This window comes from Esox lucius, chromosome 19 (assembly GCF_011004845.1).
Source record: "Esox lucius isolate fEsoLuc1 chromosome 19, fEsoLuc1.pri, whole genome shotgun sequence".
Taxonomy (NCBI): Eukaryota; Metazoa; Chordata; class Actinopteri; order Esociformes; family Esocidae; genus Esox; species Esox lucius.
The window spans coordinates 1,587,222-1,610,714 of record NC_047587.1 but is presented as its reverse complement, the minus strand read 5'-3'; the positions used below and the strand labels follow the sequence as shown (position 1 = coordinate 1,610,714).

At 43.1% G+C, this 23,493-nt stretch overlaps 2 protein-coding genes and 1 non-coding gene across 5 annotated transcripts in view; 2 read left to right on the top strand and 1 right to left on the bottom strand.

The window, feature by feature from the left end:
• Positions 1-522: 522 nt before the first annotated feature.
• On the bottom strand, positions 523-12,885 carry rab11a (RAB11a, member RAS oncogene family). The gene is made up of 5 exons (XM_013131231.4): positions 12,707-12,885; positions 9,876-10,071; positions 6,888-7,081; positions 5,239-5,319; positions 523-4,710 (listed from the first exon to the last, which is right to left on the bottom strand). The coding sequence occupies exons 1-5, from the start codon at positions 12,744-12,746 to the stop codon at positions 4,574-4,576; spliced, it is 648 nt and encodes a 215-aa protein (XP_012986685.1). The 5' UTR covers positions 12,747-12,885; the 3' UTR covers positions 523-4,573.
• Positions 12,886-13,110: 225 nt separating this feature from the next.
• On the top strand, positions 13,111-13,182 carry trnaq-cug. The gene has a single exon. It is a non-coding gene; the product is annotated as a tRNA-Gln (tRNA).
• A 686-nt stretch (positions 13,183-13,868) lies between these two features.
• Positions 13,869-23,493, top strand: part of dennd4a (DENN/MADD domain containing 4A) — a 56,062-nt gene continuing 46,437 nt past the window's right edge. For all 3 annotated transcript variants that reach the window (XM_034288240.1, XM_034288241.1, XM_034288239.1), the window contains exons 1-4: positions 13,869-14,098; positions 21,767-21,960; positions 22,480-22,616; positions 22,874-23,120. In XM_034288240.1, the coding sequence (XP_034144131.1) occupies positions 21,781-21,960; positions 22,480-22,616; positions 22,874-23,120 (564 nt within the window). In that variant the 5' untranslated portion in view covers positions 13,869-14,098; positions 21,767-21,780. The remainder of the gene's footprint in view (positions 14,099-21,766; positions 21,961-22,479; positions 22,617-22,873; positions 23,121-23,493) is intronic.

Below are 23,493 nucleotides of genomic sequence, written 5' to 3'. Positions count from 1 at the left end.
GGTAAAACGTAGTATTTTTCGTAGTACGGGATATTCGGGACGTTACACCTGACGTCATAGGTTACTCCTGAAGTGACCTCGATAAGCCAGTTACCTCGCTTCGTAGTACACCCCTCAGGAGTCCAAGAAAACCAAGTTAACATACATAACCACGTAATTCAACAAAACACATGGACCTCTGGACAATAGATGTTGTTTGTAGCCCTCCATCTTTGTCTAGGGCCCAATATAGGGCTGTATAATAGTCCACTACAAAGAACAGGATGCCACCTGGGATTCCCTACACAGCTTCTCATGCGGGGCAGAACTGAGTCATTGACTTCAGCCAGTGTGGTTTGTTATGTTTTGGGTGACTGGAAGTTATCTAAAGGAGCTTCTCTTTACATTGCTGTCATTGAAATTCTGCTTGATGTTTTTGGATACAAATAAAAAATCTAAACCCTGAAGTATGTCTGGTGACTAATAAATCAGTTTACAGTCACGTAATTCAAACGCAAGTCATCTCACACACCACTCTGATACTTAAGTTGTAATATTTATTTGCACTTTTCAATTGTAATTAGTGGACAGAGATAACAGTTTAATTATGAACAAAACAATTAACATAAAATCACAATACAGCACAAATGAAAAGAATTGGTGGAGCTGAGGCATAAAGTGAAGAATGGTATACATAATGATTCACATAACAGCGGTAGGAACAAGATGTGCCTTCTGTAACCTAAACATCATTGGCACTTCCAGTCTGACACACGCACACACATGCACACACTTTTTCCCAAATGGCAATCTATTTCCTATACATTGAACTACTTTTAAACGAAGTCAGAATCAGAGCCCTATAGGGAATAGGGAGCCAGATCAGAGCCCAATAGGGATTAGGGAGCCAGCTCAGAGCCCTATAGGGAACAGGGAGCCAGATCAGATCCCAATTGGGAATAGGGAGCCAGATCAGAGCCCAATAGGGAATAGGGAGCCAGATCAGAGCCCAATAGGGAATAGGGAGTCAGATCAGAGCCCAACAGTGAATAGGGAGCCAGATCAGAGCCCTATAGGGAATAGGGAGCCAGATCAGAGCCCAATAGGGAGTAGGGAGCCAGCTCAGAGCCCAATAGGGAATAGGGAGCCAGCTCAGAGCCTTATAGGGAATAGGGAGCCAGATCAGAGCCCAATTGGGAATAGGGAGCAAAATTAGAGCCCTATAAGGAACAGGGTGCCAGATCTGAGCCCTATAGGGAATATGGAGGGGAATCAGATCCCTAAAGGGAATATAGAGTGGAAACAGCCCTTTAGGGGATAGGGAGTCAAGAAGTGTGTTCATTGCAGTGCACTACAGAAAAGCATTTCAAAACAGGAAAACAAAAACTAGTGTTTGGTGTTGGACAGCAGGTCAGGATAGTCCCATCCTATTTCAGTCAGTTTTCTTGAGTGTGGTTCCTAAAGAACATGACTGGGTCCACCAGGTTCTGATATAGAGCCCTAGTTTAGGACTCTGGTCAGATGTAGGGCACTGGGTTGGGAACATGAGTCCATTATCGATGCAGTCACGGTCAAGTCTCCCTGGTTCCATTTACCATGGGAACAAGTCTCCCTGGTTCCATTTACCATGGGAACAAGTCTCCCTGGCGCCATTTACCATGGGAACAAGTCTCCCTGGCGCCATTTACCATGGGAACAAGTCTCCCTGGCACCATTTACCATGGGAACAAGTCTCCCTGGTAACCTACAACATTCCACATTCAGTACAGCATATCAATCTAATTAATTTATCATTCATCATTTGAAGTGATCAGAAAAATCCTTAACACTTAGAAGCTGTGCAAACTAATCGGTAGTGCTCTCAGTTGGGTCGGGGAACAATATTTTAGGACGCTAAAGACATTTATCTTGGCGGATCCCAGGCAGTATGTAGACCATGTTGAAGCATGATCAGCCTTGCTACCCTCTGACCACTCAGACCTCAGAACAGCTGTTAAAGCCAGGAACTGTCCTGTGCACTAACCCAGAGACCGACATGAGCCATGCTAGAAGAGAAGGGAGGTGGTGTCTGAAAACTAGCTGCAGTAGTAGGAAACAGCTGATGTGTGAAATGAAGGCATCCCAACATACATTCTACCAGAAAGGCACTGGAATAATTCCCTACAACTCCTAGCCTACACTACCCATGAGGCCATAGGAGCCCGCAGCCATATCTCAGGGTTAGCGAGAGCAGGGTTGGGGTCAATTCCATTTGAATTCCAATCAATTCAGAAAGCAAACTAAATTCTCACCTCAAACACTACTCAATGAAGAGTAATGTTTGGAATTAGTTAAATGGAAATGTCAGTATACTTCCAGACACAAGTGGATCTTAAATGGACTTGACTCTGACATAAAGCATGTTTAAAACCAAAAAGAAGAGCAGCAGATGAGTGCTGAGAGGCACTGTTTGGAGAATCCAACTCTAGTGTTCATTGTCACCAGACATGAAGGGAGAACCGGTTCTGAATGACACAGAGGAGATCATGTTTAGACTGCCAGACCTGTTGCACAATCCTGCCACAGCCACTATGTCAAGTCTGGACCTCCAAGCCAGGACTGGGTTGGACCGTGGGCACCAGGTGGGTCAAGCCAGGACTGGGTTGGACCGTGGGCACCAGGTGGGTCAAGCCAGGACTGGGTTGGACCGTGGGCACCAGGTGGGTCAAGCCAGGACTGGGTTGGACCGTGGGCACCAGGTGGGTCAAGCCAGGACTGGGTTGGACCGTGGGCACCAGGTGGGTCAAGCCAGGACTGGGTTGGACCGTGGGCACCAGGTGGGTCAAGCCAGGACTGGGTTGGACCGTGGGCACTAGGTGGGTCAAGCCAGGACTGGGTTGGACCGTGGGCACCAGGTGGGTCAGGTAGAAAGGCCTGATAGGATTCTGGCCAGAAAGCAGGCGCATCCATCAAACACCTGGAGCAGCAGCAACTCAAGTGTCAGTTCTATAGCTGCAGGCCTGGTGAATAAGAAACCAGGAATTCTGACAAACCTGGAAAGTGTAGAAATGCTTATGGCCATACAGGTTTGAAATACTGTGTGAATAGTGAAAACCTGGCCTGGACACCCGGGTATTTGGGTTTTGTACAGGGTGACGGTCGATTGCATTTTTGTTTTGGAACTGGGCTTCCTTAGAAGTGGGCCAGATGCACTGTCCAAATCCCCCCCAAAATTTAAATATGTTAAAGTAACGACTGGGACTGGGTTGTCGCATGCAGAGGTGACTGTTCTTCATGAAAACCTTGCAGCTCAGCCTAACAGATACCCATGTGGGGGGGGGCTCAGTGTCAGGAGACAAAACTGACCATGGGGAGGGGGGCTCAGTGTCAGGAGACAGAACTGACCATGGGGAGGGGGGCTCAGTGTCAGGAGACAGAACTGACCATGGGGAGGGGGGCTCAGTGTCAGGAGACAGAACTGACCATGGGGAGGGGGGCTCAGTGTCAGGAGACAGAACTGACCATGGGGAGGGGGGCTCAGTGTCAGGAGACAGAACTGACCATGGGGAGGGGGGCTCAGTGTCAGGAGACAGAACTGACCATGGGGAGGGGGGCTCAGTGTCAGGAGACAGAACTGACCATGGGGAGGGGGGCTCAGTGTCAGGAGACAGAACTGACCATGGGGAGGGGGGCTCAGTGTCAGGAGACAGAACTGACCACCAGCCTGACATCCTTGTCATCATATATTTACCACAGACAGAGAACATGATGTAGTTTACCAGCAGCACAAAACCCCATGAGCCTCCCCATCTCCACTGACAGAGACACGTCCCAAGTGGCTGCCTAGGCCCTTTAAAGAGCTCTACATGGGACTAGGACAGGCTGAGTAAGGACACTGCTGAGGGCCCATGTCACAGTGTCGCGGTCAGTGGCGACAGTGCAGGTCAATCACATTTTACATTTTACAGATGAAATTAAGATTAAATAAACCTCACTGTTATCCAATAAACAAAAACACCTCAAAAGAAACAAAAATAATATATTAAGACATTTCTGTGAAGATTCGCCCAGCTTTTGTCTGATTAATCAAAGATTGCTATATAATAATAGAAAAGCCGAACTCGGCAGAAAGTAGAAGCTGTATAGTTCTGACTGCAGGCATGGAAAACCAGGACTCAGACAGTACCCAAATTCTCCACCACCTTCTCAAAGCATTCACTCCCACATCATGGATTTAAAAACAGTGGGAAGTAACTCCCTACAGCCAAGGATTAGAATGCAAGACTTTCCAATTCATGATAGTGTCAGACAAGTCCCTGTTTTGGGAGGAATGGTGGAGAACATGAATGCAGCCTTGCAGCTGTGTCTACAGGCTCACAACTAAAGCAGTCTTTTAGAAGGGGTTTGGGCTTTAGGTCAGGGTTATGCAGGTAGTGCCGACAGGAGTCATGTTTGGTCAGGGGGTACTAATGGGGTCGGGTCAGAGGGCACTGACGGGGTCGGGTCAGAGGGTAAGGACGGGGTCGGTTCAGAGTGCACTGATGGGGTCGGGTCAGAGGGTAAGGATGAGGTCGGGTAAGAGGGTAAGGGCGGGGTCGGGTCAGGGGTCAGAGGTCTAGATGCTCTGACAGCACTGCATCTTTGGTTTATTTTCCGTCGGCTGCACCTGGATGTTGACCACGTTGTTGCTAGGCGACATGTCATTGTCTCGTCGGTCAGACATCTGTTTCTGAGACACAATGCGATAGATTTCTGCAGGGGGGAGAGGTCATTATGACATCAGCAAACAGAGAACTCTGGAGGTCTACCTCCACCTTCATGTCCTCCTGCAGCCCATTACACAGCCCATTGGACGTGGAGGAGCCTCCCACTCAGACTCTCCACCAATGGGTGTGAAGGATGAGGCCAGGAGAGAAAGTTTTGCAGTAAGAAAACTGTAGTACCCTTTCACAAAAACCTCTGAGTGGGTGTGCCTGGTTATCTTATTGTTTTAGTACAGGAAGCCAATATAACACAGTCAACAGATAGACGCTGATAACTCCTGGACTGTTAGATTAACACGAGTGGAGAATCAACACTACAATAGCTAGGCCCTATAACACACAGAACAATAATACAACACAGCCCACTGAAACTATAATGAATAACTTTGGAATTATGTTACTCTCATACCAGACAGAAATCAATACTTGCAATGCTGTACAGATCAGACAGAGAGAAAAATTAGAGAAAGACAAAAAAGAGGGAGAGAGAAAGACAGGGAAAGAGAGCATCACTCACCAGTTAGAATGGTCTGGAAGGCTGTCTCCACGTTAGTGGAGTCCAGAGCTGAAGTCTCCAGGAAAGACAAACCGTTCTTCTCTGGAGGGACAGAAGTAGAGTCAACCACCTAAGGAGTTGAGGTCAGTGCCCCTAACTCTAACCCCAAACCCCACCTTAACCCTACCCTGACCTTAACCCCAAACCGACCTTAACCCTAACCCCACCTTAACCCTAACCCCACCTTAACCCTAATTGTAAACTAACCATTACCTCAAGCAATATAACCTTTATGCCTAAACATTACACCTAACCCCCAAACCTAAAACATACCACAATCCTAACACCAGCCCCACGCATAGGTTTTACTCTAAACTAGGGTTGCACGATATTGACAAAATGTGATATTGATCATGAATATTGCGATATTGATATTCATTTTGATATTCTTAAACATATGTAAAAACTGCCATTTGCACTTGCCTTCACTGCACACACGCACATACATCTGCCCTCTTCTATTTGCACTTCTGGTTAGATGCTAACTGCATTTCGTTGTACTGTACTAGTATGTTCAATGACAATAAAGTGGAATCTAAACTACAGTAGAGGAAAGCTTGTCAACTCTCAAACAGGGCCAATCACAGGTATTGGCTTTTTAGACATGATACCTAATCAACATTAAAAGCGAAATTATTTTGAAAACATAAAAACAAATTATCCCTTGGACACAGACTGCAAACTAGCTCCACAAAGCTTTGTAGGCTACCACAAAGGGAATCTGACCGCTGTTCGCTAGAAGAGTCCGGTGTTTCAGCCAATGTGAAGGTTCCTATTGTATTTCTTGGCAGCGCGTACATCATTTAAGATGCATTGCATCCATGGCTAATACCATTCCTTCTTCATCACGTAGTCTTCTAAACCCCCGACTATACTTTTAAAATGCTTTTTGGCCACTAACGTTTCCTCTTTGATCCCTGTTTTTTTGTCTCCCTGAGCCACACTAATGTTCTTACTTTCCTGTCCTTTTCTTTCACTACTGACTCGCTTCGCACGTGGCTCTTCTGTCCTTCCTCTTCTTTCGCTCCTTTGACTCGTTTCGCTGTCTCCATCTCTCTCTTCACTCACACGCTGTCGAAGTACGCACACACGTCACATGGTATGCTACATACACCCTATGTTTGTGTAGCGGACCCATGCACTCACACTTGCATGTGACCGGGCAACTGGCCAATGAAACGTGGTCATTCTATAGTGGTTTCAAGCGGGCTCTAATTCTAACACACCTAAGTCACACAGCCAACGGACGCGTCTCTCCACATAATAAATTGAATATCGCATTCTTTCCGCAACATTTTCGATGCTGAGCAATGCGATATTGTGATAACAGGATTAAGTCAATATATCGAGCACCCCTACCTCACTACAGTAATACTGTAGAACCAGGATCACACAGACACAGACACAGACACAGACACAGACACAGACACAGACACAGACACAGACACAGACACAGACACAGACACAGACACAGACACAGACACAGACACAGACACAGACACAGACACAGACACAGACACAGACACAGACACAGACACGCACACAGACACAGACACAGACACAGACACAGACACAGACACAGACACAGACACAGACACAGAAACACAGACCTGCGAATGCCCGGGCCTCATCGGTTGGCACAGCCCTGAGGTGGCGGAGGTCACTCTTGTTGCCCACCAGCATGATGACGATGTTGCTGTCTGCGTGGTCTCTCAGCTCCTTCAGCCAGCGCTCCACGTTCTCATAGGTCAGGTGTTTGGCGATGTCATAGACCAGGAGAGCCCCCACCGCGCCACGGTAATACCTGACAGGACAAACAATGACATGTGATTTCCAGGAGAGCCTGTCCATGTTGATTGTAGGTTGAGATCCTCATGATTTCATCTAATATGTAGTAAGATATTAATGAATTACCTGTTCCAGATTATATTTACAACTGAAGGAAGCATAGTGCCTTATATTGATCAGCGCTGGGTGGACCATTCCATCAGATGGTTAGTTATACGCTGGGTGGACCATTCCATCAGATGGTTAGTCATACGCTGGGTGGACCATTCCATCAGATGTTTAGTTATACGCTGGGTGGACCATTCCATCAGATGGTTAGTCATACGCTGGGTGGACCATTCCATCAGATGTTTAGTCATACGCTGGGTGGACCATTCCATCAGATGTTTAGTCATACGCTGGGTGGACCATTCCATCAGATGGTTAGTCATACGCTGGGTGGACCATTCCATCAGATGTTTAGTCATACGCTGGGTGGACCATTCCATCAGATGGTTAGTTATACGCTGGGTGGACCATTCCATCAGATGTTTAGTCATACGCTGGGTGGACCATTCCATCAGATGTTTAGTCATACGCTGGGTGGACCATTCCATCAGATGTTTAGTCATACGCTGGGTGGACCATTCCATCAGATGTTTAGTCATACGCTGGGTGGACCATTCCATCAGATGGTTAGTTATACGCTGGGTGGACCATTCCATCAGATGTTTAGTCATACGCTGGGTGGACCATTCCATCAGATGGTTAGTTATACGCTGGGTGGACCATTCCATCAGATGTTTAGTCATACGCTGGGTGGACCATTCCATCAGATGTTTAGTCATACGCTGGGTGGACCATTCCATCAGATGTTTAGTCATACGCTGGGTGGACCATTCCATCAGATGGTTAGTTAAATCCAAGGTTGACTTTTATCAGGTGGTTAGAGTGGGAAAACTAAATACACGCCTAGCTTCAATATCTGGTTTTGCCCCATTGGTTGAATCAAATTCATGTAGACGTTTCTTGTAACTGTGTATCAGTCTTTTAAATTGCCTGGAAGGAATTTTTGCCCACCTCCTTTACAGAACCACTTCAACTTTGACATGTTTGAAGGCTTTCTTGCATGCACGGCCCACTTCGAGTCCCCTAACAGCATTTTCATAGGATTGACATCTGTGCTTTTACTCCTCTCCTTAACCCTCCATTTCTTCTTTTTGAGCCAATCTATTGTAGCTTTGCATTTGAATCATTGTCATGTTGCAAGATCCATTTTCGATTCATTTTGATAGATGGCTTCAAATTCTCTTCAAGGATTCACATTTACAATACAGAATTCATGGTTGACCCAATGATGGCAACTTGGCCAGACTGTAAAGCAGCCCCAAACCATAATGCCACCACCTCCATGCTTTACAGCTGGTATGACAGTGTTCTGTTTAATGGCAGTGTTTCATTTCCCCCAAATATGGCAACTGGCTTTGCATTTATGGAGATTGCCAGTGGTCTGGAATTATGCAACCCCTTGGGCATCAATAATCTTTCTTCTTGGGCCTCTGACAGATCTTTTGACGTAGGAATGATTTGTCACCACACACCCGTATGGTTAAGACCAAACCAGACCCTGTTGCAAGTTTTTATGGGAGGCTGATCCTTCCCAAACCACCCTCTAATGGTTTTCTAATAATGTGCACCTGTTTTGCTGTATCTTACCAAAGTTTTAGCTAGGGATGCACCGATACAGATACCAATATCGGGACTGCTCAGAAAGCAGTTCCACACCAATGCCTGATAGAGAATGAAGTTCAGAAAAATTATATAATTACCTGTTCCAAAGAAACAGCGCTAACTCAGAATTCAACGTTTTTCTTAGCCTTGCTAATTTTAGCTTAGGGTTCCTCGTTGTTAGCTAAAGAAAACCTTTTGCTTCTTTGCAGTTTGTCGACAAGGAAGGAATTGATTGTTTGTCATCCTGGTCTCTATCTGCCAATTGCATATTAATGACCAACTTATTGTTGCTAGCTTTACATTTTCAAAGAGCTACGTTCGGGTCATATCTTTGCAGATACCAAATTACTCACAAAAGTTTGTACGTAGAAAAACGATTTGTAAACAAATAAATGGAGACAAAGTAAGAATTTAACGTGCGAAAAGTTGTAAAAGGGTGTTTGTACATTCACAGATCTAATTTCATGCTTATGTTTCATGTTTAACATATGACCTTTTTAACGATCATACCAATTTACAAATATATTTTCTTACGACCCTAACAATATGTACGCTTAACCTTTTGGCAGATATCTAACTCCATACATCCTTTCATGGCAACAGTATTCCCTGAGGGCATTGGCTTCTTTCAGCAGGATAATGCGCCCTGCCACAAAGAAAGAATGGTTCAGGAATGGTTTGAGGAACACAACAACGAGTTCCCCAGATCTCAATCCAATCGAGCATCTGTGGGATGTGCTGGACAAACAAGATGGATCCATGGAGGTCCCACCTTGCAACTTATAGGACTTAAAGGATCTGCTGCTAATGTCTTGGTGCCAGATACCACAACACACCTTCAGAGGTCTAGTGGAGTCCTTGCCTTGACGGTCAGGGCTGTAAAAGGGGGGACCTACACAATACTAGGCAGGTGGTCATAATGTTATGGCTGATCGGTGTACATGCTCAGTATGTTAGGGTACAGTGGAACTAGCACCATAACAGGCCAACGTTGTTGGCTTTAAATGTAAAAACATTACCTCAAAGATTACATTACGCACCATTTCAGCAGGAAATAATCACATTTAAAACAGCTGCAGCCAGAGTGAAGGCGTACTCACGCTGAGGTGATGGCTCTGTATCGTTCCTGTCCGGCCGTGTCCCAGATTTGAGCCTTGACTGTTTTCCCATCCACTTGGATGCTGCGGGTCGCAAACTCCACACCAATGGTACTCTTACTCTCCAGGTTAAACTCATTCCGGGTGAATCGAGACAACAGGTTACTCTTCCCCACACCAGAGTCTCCTATCAACACCACTAGTGACAGACCGAAAGAAACGAATGGTTATAAACAATTACATTGAGAAAAATCTATCAGAGGGAATCACAAAAGTAATGTGCATAGTTAGTTTAAATTGATAGTTCTGGATACTGGCAGAGGCCCTTATCTAATTCTCCAGGGTCAGATGAACTTGTGGATACAATCGTTATGTCTCTGCATTCAGTTTAAGCCAAGTTGCCAAAAACCTCAAATTTCTAACCCACGTTGGCTCAATAACTATGGAAACTGCTACACTAGACTTTCCTTCTGATTTTCCTTCTGTCCTTCTGCTAACACTAGTTAGCAATGTCACTCAAAACTACCTTTAACTTCCTCAATACTGGATGGAAAAACATAAATACAGTCCACAAGTTCATTGGACTCTGGAGAAGAAAAGGCCCCATAATGTTAACAAAAACATAGAGACAAACGAGCAGATATGATCACATTCCACAACACAATCCATGCCCCTGTAATAAATACACTTTGTTTGGTACTGAATGTGCTTCAAATGGACTAACATTACACTGTAGGCTGGTAAAGTAACAAGTTGTAGCCACATCCATTTGGTTCTGCTGTAGTACAGGGTTGCAGCTGCGCAGATCAGGGCTAATGTCATTAGTTTATAGCAGCAGAACAGTCACTGAAGCCCAACTCTATTAGCAGTAAACACTATCATGGACAAAACATGACTGATGCTTAAATAAACCACTAATTCAGCATTGGTGATTGTGTGTTTGTATGTGTGTCACAAGTGAAAAAAAGTCATATAACATGTAGCTCTGGCAGCTTGAATCAAATTTGGCTTCTACGACACGCCACAACAATCTACCACAGCCATATAGGCTATCAGGGCAAGGTTGGTGTCTGACCATGGATGTCTTTTCTCAATAATAATAATAATACTTTTTACACACTTTTCTGGGACCCACAGACAATTTACATCAGATACAAAACATGAGGTATGAGTGTCATTGAGGGAGATGTAGTGGGTCTGGTTGGTGAGGTACGAGTGTCATTGAGGGAGATGTAGTGGGTCTGGTCGGTGAGGTACGAGTGTCATTGAGGGAGATGTAGTAGGTCTGGTTGGTGAGGTACAAGTGTCATTGAGGGAGATGTAGTGGGTCTGGTTGGTGAGGTACGAGTGTCATTGAGGGAGATGTAGTGGGTCTGGTTGGTGAGGTACGAGTGTCATTGAGGGAGATGTAGTGGGTCTGGTTGGTGAGGTACGAGTGTCATTGAGGGAGATGTAGTGGGTCTGATTGGTAAGGTATAAGTGTATCCAGGAGTGTGGTTCCCTCAACACCCAGAGCCTCCAGCCTGGTGAGGAGGATCTAAGGACTGTTGTGTTTGACACAGTTAGTCATCAGATCCTCCTTAACCTGAGTGTTGTGTTTGACACAATTAGTCATCAGATCCTCCTCAACCTGAGTGTTGTGTTTGACACAATTAGTCATCAGATCCTCCTCAAGCTGAGTGTTGTGTTTGACACAGTTATTCAGCTTGAGGAGGATCTGATGACTAATTGTGTCAAACACAACACTCAGGTTGAGGAGGATCTGATGATAAATTGTGCCAAACACAACACTCAGGTTGAAGAGGATAAGGATGTTGAGGGCACCAGCATCAGCAGAGATGAGGAGGTCATTGACAACCTTGAGGAGGGCAGTTTCAGTACTGTGGAGTGGTCGGAACCCAGACTGAAGAGGCTTGAATAAACTGTTATTGAGGAGGTGACATTGCAGTTGGGAGGCTATGCTTTTTTGTAATGTCTCTTCAACTTGTATTCTCTGTAAATGTTTAGATACCTGAATTCTGCATCATCTGACAATAATAAAAATGCTAAGTAAATGTTAGCTACAAAACCAATAAAATATTTTGCACATCAATCTCGTGCTTGAGATCATAAAATGCTCAATGGAACGCTCTAAGTCACATTCCTCGCAGAGGATATCCAAAGCTCCTAAACCCATACCGAGAATGACAAGTCTTGTCATGTGGATGACAATGTTGCTGTTGAAGCAACTGTATTTCACAAATTAATTTATGATAACGATAGCTAGCTAGCTTGAACAAGCTAGAGATGATGTCATCTGTAAGAAAACTAATTAATTATATCACATATTTACTTAGATAGCTGGCGAAAATGTCCGTTGTTTTCACTTACCACTGTACGCTTTGTGTTTTAGTAGTTTAAGTGGCTTGTTTGGTAGTTTTAGATTAAGCCGCATCTATCTGGTTTATTTATTTCGAGACGGTATATTGCACAACGAACACAAATAGGGACTGTTATGAGCCATACATACAATCTGTTGTAGCTTGGTAATGTTAGCCAACAAGCTAAAGAATTAAAGACAAATGATCTACGGCTTTTATTATTGATAACAGTGATACAATAACGTTAATTGACTGTGTTTACATCCAGTAAAAGCCCTCCGGTTAGTTTATAAGATATACAGTTGATGGTAGGTGTCTATGATTGTGCAGCAGATAGCTAGCTACCTTAGCATCGAACTCTAGCTATTAGCAAGGCAAAGGCGACCACTCCTAGCAAGCTCGTAAGGATAAAACCATGATGACGTCACATTTTATGGACAGGTAACGTTAAGGTTGGATTTAGCGTAGATTTACCTTTAAACAAGTAATCATACTCATCATCTCTGGTCCCCATCCTGGATAAAGATTAAATCTAGGTTTGATGTCTTTGATTTCAAATGGCACTGTTCCGTACTTCCTTCGTCTTATCCTGCCGGGTACTGCAATGTACTGCAGCTGGAGCCTTGTCAGTTACAACAGCAGCTTGCTAGCAAGTTAGCATACCACCGCTAATGCTCTAACGACCACTTCCGGATCAAGCGTTTCTATTGATAGAATTTTTCATTGTATGATTTCCTGAGTTAATTTAAATGAATGTACTTCATAATGTATTAGATTTCCGTTGTGTAAGTACATTTTCCTTGACCATGAACGCAATATATCAGTATTACTGTCAGCACCACGCAGTCTAATAGGTAAGACGGAGCCAACATAAGCACGGTTCTATGGTGTAATGGTTAGCACTCAGGACTCTGAATCCTGCGATCCGAGTTCAAATCTCGGTAGGACCTAATCTTTTTAATTACATACACATAAATGTTGTCGATTACAAATAGATGTGAGTATTGTGTAATTTAATATCAAACTAAAACGTGCATTTGTGAATTTCTTGATGAATTGCGTTGGCCCCTGGTATCATCTATAGCAGAGGTGTCAAACCGGTTCCACGGAGGGCCGTGTGTCTGCAGGTTTTTGCTCTCTCCTTGTACTTGATTGGTTAATTAGGTCACTGATTGGTAAGTTTCTACCCTCACCTGGTTGTGTAGGTATGAACTAGGAACCAATTTATAGGAAAAACCAAAAACCTGCAGACACTTGGCCCTTTGTGGAACCGGTTCGACACCTGTGATCTATAGAAAGACAAACGTTAAACAGTATTTTTTCACTACCCAGTCATAAGCTCATGGAGGCAGTAGAGCTCCGCAGTTCAGTTCGTAAATCTGCATAATGTATGTCTATATTCAGTTCCTCAATAACACTTACAACTTCTATTACGTTTTATAAATGAAAGATTTCACAGTTTTTATGTTGGTTGTGTGAACTATATATTTTTAAATGTGAATAAAAATGTGTAAAATTATGCATATTCATCTTGGTACAGTAGTAGTCTGAAACATCCCATAAATGCTGCGGTCTTCTCTACCACCGTGTCACCAATGACGTCCGTGCGCGTTCGTGTGATTTGTGCCGTCACGTGGATAACGGGTCTTGGATAAAGCGCAGCTCAGGCCAAGTGTATTTATATCGTTGGATGCGTATTATTTTTGGACGACTCTATACACATTGTTCTTATACAACAGAATTAAAGGAAATAATCCAACAGAAATGGCGTATCAATTTTAGTTTTATTTATAAGTAGATTTTTGTTCCGATAGCAGTGTTCAGATCTGAGAGCGTTTAACAACAATCGTCGTGTGATCCTGGGATGTGAGTTGATAACCAATTTTATCTAATTGAATGAGAATGCCATGATTTTATCAGCTACATTATTTTACTTTTCAAATATAAGCTCTCCTGCACCCTATGCTGTTTGGTTTAATTTAATGAGTGTATATGCGTCATTCTGTTTTTTCAAATGAAGTGTCTTTCTATTTACGTGGGCTGGGCAGTGGGCATACATTCAGATCAGCATAGCATCATTGTGATGCTCAAGTCTTTAGTGTTTCACTGTTACTGAGGGGTAAGATCCCACCGTTTTACAAACACGCAATGACAATTAATTAACTCAGTGTTTTCTTTTGACCTGGTGCCTGGCAGTTAATGCTACAATATATCGTGTCATGTGTAAGCTATACTGTTAGTAGGTGATACAGCCTGTAGTCGCATTTCCCTATTCTGTTTAAGTATGTTGCTTTTAAAATATGCTACATGTTTATAAAAAAAATATTATTCTTAAAGAATCGTTGTATTACAATGTTTTGTAATTACCGTGTTGGTAGCTGTAAAGAATGAACTGGTCCTGTTGTGTACTTGTGTACTTGAAAAGGTGGGACCATATACAACTTGTTTCCCGCCTGCCCCTTTTTTCTCATGGTAGGTCCTTTACAAGGATGCTCATGTTTAACTCTACTTGAAACAACAACATTGATACTTTGATGAAAACATTCTGGCATTCTCCCACCGTCCAACAGTTACCTTTAATTTGCTTGCAGTCATTTATTATGGCAGTCCCATTGTTAATGTTTCACTACAATATTTGCACGGCTAGAGATTTAATATTATCGCAATTTATTATATAGACATTCTGGTAGTGGCTCTTTCCACAACATAATGTGTTTTAATGGAATCTTACATGAAACAATCCCCAAAATCTGACAGTTTTTCTCCTTGTCTGCCTGTCTGTACTTTTCTCTGTCTGTTTTTCTGTCTTTGGGCCTGTTTTTCTGCCTGCCTGGCTTCATGACTCAGAAATCTAAGAGAGACCAGATGCTGCACAGTGAAATTTTTAATGTTTTCTCTCCTAAATCAAATTGGCCTGTTCATTCTCCCTTAACCCTCGACCCCTGCTGTCCCATAACCCCCGACCCCTGCTGTCCCCTAACCCCCGACCCCTGCTGTCCCCTAACCCCCCGACCCCTGCTGTCCCCTCACCCTCGACCCCTGCTGTCCCCCCTAACGCTGTGCTGTCCCCCCAACCCCTGAGCTCCTGCTGCCAACCCTGACCCTGTGCTTCCCCCCCAATGCTGACCCTGTGCTGCCCCTCCAACCCAACCCTGGATATCACAGACTGCTGAAGGAATACTGACTTATAGGGTATGGTCAGTTTCTTAAGGTGACCGACTTAACATTGATTCCATCTGGGTGGTGTTGACATTATGTTAGGCCTATTCAGTAGTTTTTTTGTGGTGTTTGGAAGAAGTAAAGAAATGTTAATAAGAGTGGCTTATGATTCAGGGTGGTTGTTGATGAGTGGTTGAATGTGTGAAGTAGTCAAGTTTTGATTTAGACAATGCTACTCTCATGAATCACTACAGTATTGGGAAATAATGCATTTACATGCAGGAAATGTGTCACTGTGTCTTCTTGACGACCAAACCGAAAGAGTTCCTCTTTCTGGTCAGTCCATCACCCGGAGCCGGGGACTTTTCTGACGTCAGGTGGTTTCCACATTTGTAAGTGAATGTTATGGGAGGAAATGTGTTGTAATTGGCTTCTCCGCAGTTTGATGATGAAAGAGCTTATGAATGGGGAGATTACAGAAACATTCAGGACAGAGAATCCTGGGGTGATTCTCTGATGCGTCTTTTAATTTCTCTGCAGAAGGATGTAAAAATGTAGTCGGCCTGGTTATGAGAGGACTGATCCTTAGCTGTTTTCAGTTTGACTCGGTTAGCTTCCAGGCAGTTATTCCAGTACAGTTACGTTAGATCCATTATTTGGCTGATATCTTATAAGCTTCTCATGAATTTAAAATATATCATTAGTTGGCACTGTAGTAAACGTTACAAACCAATTTTTAAAGCTAAAGCTAAAACACGCTGCCACCCTACGGAAAAGGAAAGTTCTGGTTCCTGTCTGAAGTTCCTTGCTGTCAGTTGAATGTCAGACTACAGGGCTTTAGATATGCTCCACTATTGGCCATGAGCTCTGTGTTGAAATGACAGCTTTGTGTGGAGGAATAGGGTGTCATTTGGAACACAAGCATTCTGTTGGGTTCCCTCGGCTACTGATTCAAATACAAGTCTGTTATAGCTCCAGAACACAAGCACTTCACCATCTTGGATCACCCAGCTATAAACTGCGTAGGTCACTTGATATGTGAATGGCACCAGTAAAACTGGGGTTATTTGCTCCAATGGATTCTCAGATATGAAGAAGTGGTTGATCTCCTCCTGATGCCTTGTTGAAGGATTAGTTATCATTCAGAGTTATTTTCTCTGTGGATTGTCGATGTGGAGAAATAGAGAGGCGGAGGAGAGGTGAAGGCATGAAGGTGGAGGGTTGAACGGGTGTGGTAGTAACAGCTTGCAGATGGTTTGGTAGTGACAGCTAGATTATGGTGTGGTAGTTACAGCTAGAGTATGGTGTGGTAGTAACAGCTTGCAGATGGTTTGGTAGTGACAGCTAGAGTATGGTGTGGTAGTTACAGCTAGAGTATGGTGTGGTAGTTACAGCTAGAGTATGGTGTGGTAGTTACAGCTAGAGTATGGTGTGGTAGTTACAGCAAGAGTATGGTGTGGTAGTTACAGCTAGAGTATGGTGTGGTAGTTACAGCTAGAGTATGGTGTGGTAGTTACAGCTAGAGTATGGTGTGGTAGTTACAGCTAGAGTATGGTGTGGTAGTTACAGCTAGAGTATGGTGTGGTAGTTATAGCTAGAGTATGGTGTGGTAGTTACAGCTAGAGTATGGTGTGGTAGTTACAGCTAGAGTATGGTGTGGTAGTTACAGCTAGAGTATGGTGTGGTTGTAACAGCAGATTTCTCTGTCTACATTTCATTTGACATCTGACATTATGTGACTGTGACACATTTGTTTTTGTCAGTATGGGGATAAAATGTTTGCACTTATGGATGCAAGCGGCTTTGGCTAAAAGTGTCTGCTAAAAGGAACAATTACAATGAACTATTATCTTACCACAGCATGTAAATGGGGAGGCAGGCCTCTAGCAGTGTGTGTGTGTGTGTGTAGAGTTGTTTTGTGTTTGTGTAGAGGTGTGTGTGTGGCGTGTAGAGTTTTTTTTGTGCTTGTGTAGAGGTGTGTGTGTGGCGTGTAGAGTTTTTTTGTGTTTGTGTAGAGGTGTGTGTGTGGCGTGTAAAGTTTTTTTGTGCTTGTGTAGAGGTGTGTGCATGGTATGTATCTCCTCAGTGGGTCAATGTCCGGCTGTTATCTTCCCAGCAGTCAGCAGGTGCCTGTACTTCACATGGGAACGCTGCACTTAAAAAGACACCAGCCTGAAGTCCAGAGAAACTAAATGACCCCTAGCCTAGAGTAGGCCAGCCTCCTTGAAACAATTCCGGTGCCTGCAATGAACAAGGAATATTCAAATCTATTCTAATATATTTCTATTCTGTTGATCATTCTTTTCCACTCTTATTCCATACAACTTATTTTCGGTGGGTATTAACAGTTACGGCAAAAGAGCAATGGCTTTATGCTAACTCCATGCTACAACAGAGAGGATGGCTTTTTATTAATCCAACACCATCCATGTCTAAGCTGAAACAAACATGTGGCTACCCTGGAGAGAACAGCTTTACGCATCATGCTAATGAATATTCCAACACCCCCAGTCCTAGAGGCATTATGTGGAGGAGCATGCTAATGGCTATTCCAGCATCCTCCCCATCAGCAGCTATATGCGAGGGGAGCAGGCTAGTGGCTGTTCCAACATTCCCCTTCTGAGCGGCTCTATGCGGTGGGGATCTGAAGCTAGCTTTATCAGCAGGCCTCTGAGTGTGAAGGACCTGCTGTAAAAGATAACACATGCAGCAATACTCTAATGACCAGTAGACAGCCTGGGCCCGACGCTGCAGACCCAGCTTCCACTGTTATCAGAGCGATAACCCGGGAGTCCGAGAGCCACGGTCTCATCTTTAGCAAACCGGGCTGGACCAGGCTTCAAAGCTGTTTGTAATTAAACGAAATTAAGCTTATCAAATTGTTCAGAGATTAACTGAATGTATCTGGGTTAATAGTCCGTTTGGTCCAAGTGGTTGCCTGGCCAAAAGTTTAGACATTACAGAATATCACACATAACAGCTATATCACAACAACAGTTTATAATACATCACACCTGTAGGTTATAGTATATCACAACAACAGGTTATAATACATCACCTGCAGGTTATACTATATCACAACAGCTGGTTATAATATATCACACCTATAGGTTATAATACATCACACCTCCAGGTTGTAATACATCACACCTATAGGTTATAATACGTCATACCTCCAGGTTATAATACATCACACCTATAGGTTATAATACATCATACCTCCAGGTTATAATACATCACACCTATAGGTTATAGTATGTCCATACCTAAAGACCTCAAGTAATAATAATCCATTGGAAAAATGTGAAAAAAAATGCTTCAGGATTATTTTAATGTGAAACTGTCTTAAAGTAAGATATGTCATCTGATAGTTGGCCCTGAGCAACGCCACATTTCTCCCTGCTGAATTATTATGTCTCCTGGTGGAACAGGAACGTTTTCCAGATGGACAAATGCTCAGATTTTATATGCTCAGATTTTTTCACAATATTGTGTGTGTGTGTGTCTTTCTGCGTCTTATGTAAAGAAAGCAATTTCTAAACATTCATTATGCTGAGTAAAACAGACTAGAACAGGTGAGCAGAACAAGGAAGTAATGGACCTCTTTATATTCGGTATGTTATACTTATTTTATGGTTGCTGTCGGGTGTCACTAATGCAGTCCAGACTGTGAAACGCTTGATGTCTTTACTCGCTGGCCTGGATCTCAGGTCCAGAAATATTAGACTAACATTATGCTAGAAGTACGATAGGATTACAGTACCACACCAGTCCAGAAGCATTAGGCTAACAATACCACACCAGTTCAGTAGCATTGGGCTTAAAAGTACCATAACAGTCAAGTAGAATTAGGCTAACGGTAACTAGAATTGGGGAGTAACGGATTACAAAAACAGTAACTGTAATCCGTTACATTGCCAGCTAAAATATTGTTTTCGCATTACATTTACTATAAAAAAAAATTATGATTACTTATTGGATTACTTAAATTAATTTAATGTTTTAAAATATATATTTAAAGCTGAACTACATAGGATTTTCAGTAAAAAAAAATTACAGCATTTTGCATTGACTGACCGGTCAGAAAGCGGTTCCCCACCAATGCTTACAATCATAGGTTAGGTTTGCACAGGTAAAACGTATTTGTGTGCTGGCGTTCACGATTACGAACATGCTTTCTCATGCCTGCGGTTTCTGCATCATTTTGACAATTTTGGTGGTTGTGGTGCAAAACACCAGACTACTGTTAATTTAGTAAACGTGCAAAAAGTTACAGATATCTTGAATTTTATATTCAGTAATGTCAATAACACGACTAATATAGTCGTGTAGCCTATATTATAGCACTGTAATATACCTAGCTAACTACTGCAGGTAGCGCAAGGTACACCTGGCTAACTAGCTACTGCAGCTAGCAAACGGTACTGTACAACTACGTTAAACAAACATCAGTTTAGTTCGTTAAGCCGACATCCTTTCTGGAGCACCGTAATCATTTCTGGACAAGAAATCTCAGGTAAGCGTATTTAACTTCTTCACAAAGCAGATATATAACTATCTGTCATATTGCTAAAATCACTTGGGTAGTTCCCATTGAATTACAGTACTGTCTAGCAAGCCAACTAACGCTAGCGCAAACGTTAGCAAGCTACAGTACAGTAAGTCAACTACTAACTAGCTTAGTTGGTAACTTTTTTCAAACATAGACGAACATCGAGTCACCTCACAAGTACTCAAATGTAAAGATTTTGACTATGAGTTCCACAAGTAATGATTCAACAAGATATTTGACAAAATTGTAAAAGTGATATAAATAAATGATGAACGAATTTAATCAAATGGTTGACACTCTGTTTTATACTGGTTTTAAACTGGTTTTCATTGTCCAGGTCCAGCAACGGGTCCAACAGCAGAGGAAGGGAGAAAGGTGAAGATAGAATTGAAGAATCATTTCTGACAACAAGGAAGAGTAAAGTGTCCATCTGCTTGTGTGATTGTATTTTGTCAGTTGGATAATATTCATTGTTTGTTTCAGTTTATAGTTCATGATTTCTTATCTTCATCAGTTCACAATTCTTCAACTTTTGAGAAGAAAATAACCAAATGAAAAGTAAAGCGTTCATATTGGCTTGTGTTCTTATGTTTTAATTATTTAAAAAATTGCCCATTTGATAATATTTCTGAATTCGATCAGTTCATAGCTGGAACAAAAATGTCAATGATTGGAGAAGGATAGAACTCTACTAGCAGAAAAAATAACTGTTTATAATGGAAGATCTACTGTTTCATTGGATTTAACTAGATGAGATTTGCTACTTTATCCTTCCTGATGGTTATGAAGTCCCACACAGTTCTGATTTTAATTTCTTTGCTGTTGACCAACTTGGGAGTGTGAGGTGGGTGATAAATAAAATATTTTTTTAATTACGTAAGTGTTCTTGTTTGTCTGTAAATGTATAAACGTTTTTGCTACATACACTTTTTTGCCACATGTGGGGCTCTTGTGTATTACAAGGTATTCATGTACTTCGCTAGGAGAAAATGTCTGGACGATCTAACAGCATTGCCATTATTATATGTGGGAAGGGGTTGATAAAATAAGTGTATAATATTTATACATAAAACCTCACTGTAAAACTAAACGTCGGTGTAGAACGTTGCTGAAATATGTCATGCACATTTAAGAGTTTGTGGAACAGTTGGAGCAGGTAAACACAAGGTTGGAGAAAACTGTCAAGGTGGACAGAAATTAACTCAGCTGTACATATTCTTGATGTAGGTATGAATAAAAAAATTGTGAGAGTAAAAAGGGCAATGAATGGTGAACTGGATAGGACGGCAGGGATTCGCGATTACCAACAGCCAACCTTAGAGATATCATGTTGCCACGACATGCTAGCAAACAATTGACAACGTCAATTAGTTATGTTATAGCGACAACAAGAAAACTTTAACTTTTCCGGTTGTGACAACGTTGCTGCTACTTAATTTAGGTCGCCAGATAACGTCGTTACAACATTGTGACAGAATATTGTTAGCTGGGACATAGCTACGTAATAGAAAGGCTAAAATAAAACGGTTCTGGTGGATATTAGGATTTGTTTAGGATAGGCAAACTCTTTGCTGGCTTCACGATTCTCTCATCTTTTCACTTGGCAATAAAGTCAGTTATCGTTAGTTTGGTGGCGTAGTGGTTAACGACAAAGCCTAACCTATCCAACCCTGACAGTACTATAACATTCCAGTAGCATTAGGCTAACACTCATCCTCTCTGTCTCTCCCCTCATCCTTTCTGTTTCTCCCCTGATCCTCTGTCATTCCTCTCATCCTCTGTCTACCCTCATCCCCTCTGTCTCCCCCTCCCCCACCTTCCAGCCTAGTGATGGTTGATGATGGAGGAGAAAGGCCCCCGTGTAGCAGACTACTTTGTGGTAGCAGGACTCACTGACTCCTCGAAGCCCTTAGAGGAGGAGGTGCAGCTGGAGGACGGCCCCCGGCAGGCCCCTGGGGGTCGGTCCCTGGCCCCCATCACGGATGTCGCTGTGGTCATACGCTCGCTGGGGGAGGAGGTGCAGTACTTGACACTGCATATATTTTCTGTTGTTACATTTCAGTGTTGATTCCCTTCAGGGGGCAGTGTAGAACTCAGTACATACTGTTTCTCTGCATATGGTCATCTCTTAAGTTACTTTAAGGTAGATGCTAACAGTTAGCAGTGTGGTTAGGTTGAGAGATACTTTTATGATTAAATACAACTTTAAGATCATCATAGCTGAACTGTATTTTATAACACAATTTCCATTCATTCTAATTATTAAAAATATTATTTTTTTGTCTGTTTTGCTTTTAGTTAGTGCTTCATGCTTGTGAACGGCTTTGCAAATCAATTGGGGTTCTCCAAGATTCTATGTAGTATTCCATTATTTATATACTGACACTAGTGCAATGTATTGTACACTCATTAATATACCCACACTAGTGCAGTACCCTTATTAAAGTCAAAACACCAGTGCAATGTAGTGGACCCTTGCATACACTAGTGCGGTGTACCTTTCTGAATGTAATGTTGTTGGTTTCGTGATTCCTAGGTGCCTTCTGGGTACATGTGCCTGGATGTGACTCCCTCTGGTCTGTCAGCAGAGCTGAATGGAGCCAGCCTCAGAGGGCCTCAGATCTTCCTCTGCTACAAGAGAGGCCGGGATAAACCCCCTCTCACCGACCTGGGGTCAGTCTTCTCGCAACATTACTGCAAACCTCGTCAGCATGGCTGCCCAAGCGACATCCTACTGAAAGCTGGGAATAGGGTGCCATTTGTGCTAGAGGCTAATTCTCCTGTTCCTTTTAAAACGGACCTGTGATCCTCTGTTGCCCTGTTACTGTCAACCCTACATTGACTACATACTTCTCCCAGATCAGACAAAATATAATTGAGAAATGCTCAAGTTGTCAAGGAGATTGATCCTTTTTTAAATTGTCTGTCAGAGTTCTGTATGAGTGGAAGGAGAAGCTGAAACCTGGCTGCCACATCGTTCAGACAACGCCCTGTGGTCGCCCTGCCAACATCAGTAGCTCCTCCTCCCAACGAATCTACATCACCTATCGCCGTGCACCACAAAGTCAGCCTCACACATCGTTAGCTGTCACAGATGTCTGCATCATCATTCCGGGGAAAGGAGAGACGCCCCCTCACACCTTCTGCAAAGTGGACAAGAACCTCAACAGCAGTATGGTGAGCAAACACAAGCAGAGGTGTACTGTGTAGGAGGTGTACTGTCTAGGAGGTGTAGTGTCTAGGAGGTGTACTGTGTAGGAGGTGTACTGTCTAGGAGGTGTACTGTCTCAGAGGTGTACTGGGTAGGAGGTGTACTGTCTAGGAGGTGTACTGTCTAGGAGGTGTACTGTCTAAGAGGTATACTGTCTAGGAGGTGTACTGTCTAGGAGGTGTACTGTCTAGGAGGTATACTGTCTGGGAGGTGTACTGTCTAGGAGGTGTACTGTCTAGGAGGTGTACTGTCTAGGAGGTATGCTGTCTAGGAGGTGTACTATCTAGGAGGTGTACTGTCTAGGAGGTGTACTATCTAGGAGGTATGCTGTCTAGGAGG